Below are 2,233 nucleotides of genomic sequence, written 5' to 3'. Positions count from 1 at the left end.
AGTACATTCATAGTTTTGAAAAAGTAATTTGATAAGCAGGCCCCAAGACGTCACAGACATTCTCATTCAGGTATAATCATTCTGAGCATAAAGTTTCCTATTTCCCAGGCAACAGAAATTAGCAGAGGTAAAGGTATCATTTCAAGAACTTGAGTTCAGTGTGAGTTTTAAAATGTGACTGATTACATGAATAAGTTAAAAATTATAAAGATTATTTTGCTTCCAAAACAATTTTTGTGAAAGCACTCTTGACCTCCCTGTTCCTCAGGCTGTAGACCACAGGGTTCAGCATGGGGATGACCATGGTGTAGAACACAGAGGCGATCTTGTCCGTGTCCATGGAGTGACTGGAGCTGGGCTGTAAGTACATGAAAAGAGCAGTTCCATAGAAGACGGAGACTACAGTGACGTGAGAGGCACAGGTGGATATGGCCTTCCTATATCCTGCTCCTGAGCGCATCTTTAGGATGGTGATAAAAATGCATAGGTAAGATATTAATATAACTAGGATAGCAAAAAAGATATTGAAGCTGGCTACATAAATAAAAACCAGCTCATTAACATGTCTCTCAGAACAAGAGACTGCCAAGACAGCTGGAATATCACAGAAAAAATGATGGACCTCATTGAACTTACAGTAGGTGAGACTGAACGTGTTCCCAGTGTAGATGGAGGCATTCAAGAAACCACAGACATAGCAGCCTATGACCAGATATGCACACACTCTTGTGGTCATGGTGGTGGTGTAGTGCAGGGGCTTATACACTGCTGCATAGCGGTCATAGGCCATTGAGGCCAAGAGGTAATTTTCCACAGTAGCAAAGACTCCAAAAAAGTACATCTGAGCAGCACAAGCATTGAAGGAGATGACCTTGTGTCCTGGGAGGAGCCCAGCCATGACTATGGGTGTGACAGTTGAAGAGTAGCAAAAGTCCACCAGAGACAGGTTTCCTAGGAAAAAGTACATGGGAGTGTGGAGACGGGAGTCCAGGAGAATCAACAGGATCATGCCCAGGTTCCCAGCCAGAGTGATGGTGTAGATGAGGAGGAAGGTCACAAAGAGGGGAAGCTGCAGACCTGGGTCATTGGTCAGTCCCAGCAGGATGAAGTGTATCTCTTCTGTCCTGTTCTCCATCAGTGTTGTCTGAGAATCACTAGATAATAAGTATCATTTTTTAAAAAGACAGAAGGAGGGAGAACGATAAAGTTATTGAATTGAAATTGGAGAGTATAAGATGTATTCTTTTATTATTTCCAGAACCTGCATTTTGAGATTGTTTAGAGAAAGCATGAGCTGGAATGACAAACTGACACACTGGTTATAAACAGGATTAAGTACTGTATGATCTGAAGAATCTTAATGGAGTGTCTATCCAGTTTAAAAGTTTTATGCATTTGTTAACTGAGATGTAACAATGTAATACCCTGATCAAAATGACTTATGTAAATGGATCTATCTAACAATCACTTCTCCTCTCAATTAAAGCTGGGTATACATCTCTTCCATATTTCCATGTTGCATGAACCATGATAGACAATTTAGATGTCAATCATTATTTCCTTTCACCAATATCAGGAGTTAACCAGTTGTTACATCCGCTTAAGTTTTGAAACAAAAGAGATAGAGCAATCAATACATATTCACCCTGGGATTATTTGTCATTCTTTGCTTTGGACCTATGTGAACTTTCAACCCAAGTTGACTGCTTCCTAAGTCTAATGATCAAAACTGAACTTTAATGAAATCAAATTTAACTGAAATTACCATTATTCTTTGCCTATTTGGGTTCATCCTCAGTGTTTGGAATAGTCACGATGAACTGAATGAGTGATTGATTTGGTGGCAATTTGTTCTTGCTCACTATATATTTGCTTCCTATGGGAGTTAAACAAACATTCAGAAGAGTGAGAGGATCCTCGTTGCAACCACTAGAGTGTCCTAATGAATGAACAAGATCTGAATTGCACTGTCATTTTTTTCCCAACACTCTCATCTTTATCTGCTGCGAATCTCCACCTGTTGATTAGGATGTGTTTAAAATGTAATGTTTGTTTAGGTTGATGGTTTAACTTTTGAATCACTGTAGCACAAGTCTGTGTGTAGAAGATGGGGGGGGGGATGGGTAACTGGTGGGTGGGAGCCCGCAGAAATGGTTCTGAAAGGAGGTGCATCTTCTGACAGAGCAGACACAGACCTCAGCTTCCTGGAATAGATGCATATCAGACCTACCAT

General features: G+C 40.5%; 1 protein-coding gene across 1 annotated transcript; it reads right to left on the bottom strand.

Annotated features, from left to right (window-relative positions):
- Positions 1-211: 211 nt before the first annotated feature.
- Positions 212-1,135, bottom strand: LOC106144626 (olfactory receptor 5B3). Its single transcript, XM_013361280.2, has one exon. The coding sequence runs from the start codon at positions 1,133-1,135 to the stop codon at positions 212-214; it is 924 nt and encodes a 307-aa protein (XP_013216734.2).
- Between the last annotated feature and the right edge of the window lie 1,098 nt (positions 1,136-2,233).

The sequence above is a fragment of the Ictidomys tridecemlineatus genome, chromosome 4, assembly GCF_052094955.1.
Source record: "Ictidomys tridecemlineatus isolate mIctTri1 chromosome 4, mIctTri1.hap1, whole genome shotgun sequence".
Taxonomy (NCBI): Eukaryota; Metazoa; Chordata; class Mammalia; order Rodentia; family Sciuridae; genus Ictidomys; species Ictidomys tridecemlineatus.
The sequence above is the reverse complement of the archived record's forward strand: the minus strand, read 5'-3'. Positions and strand labels throughout refer to the sequence as shown.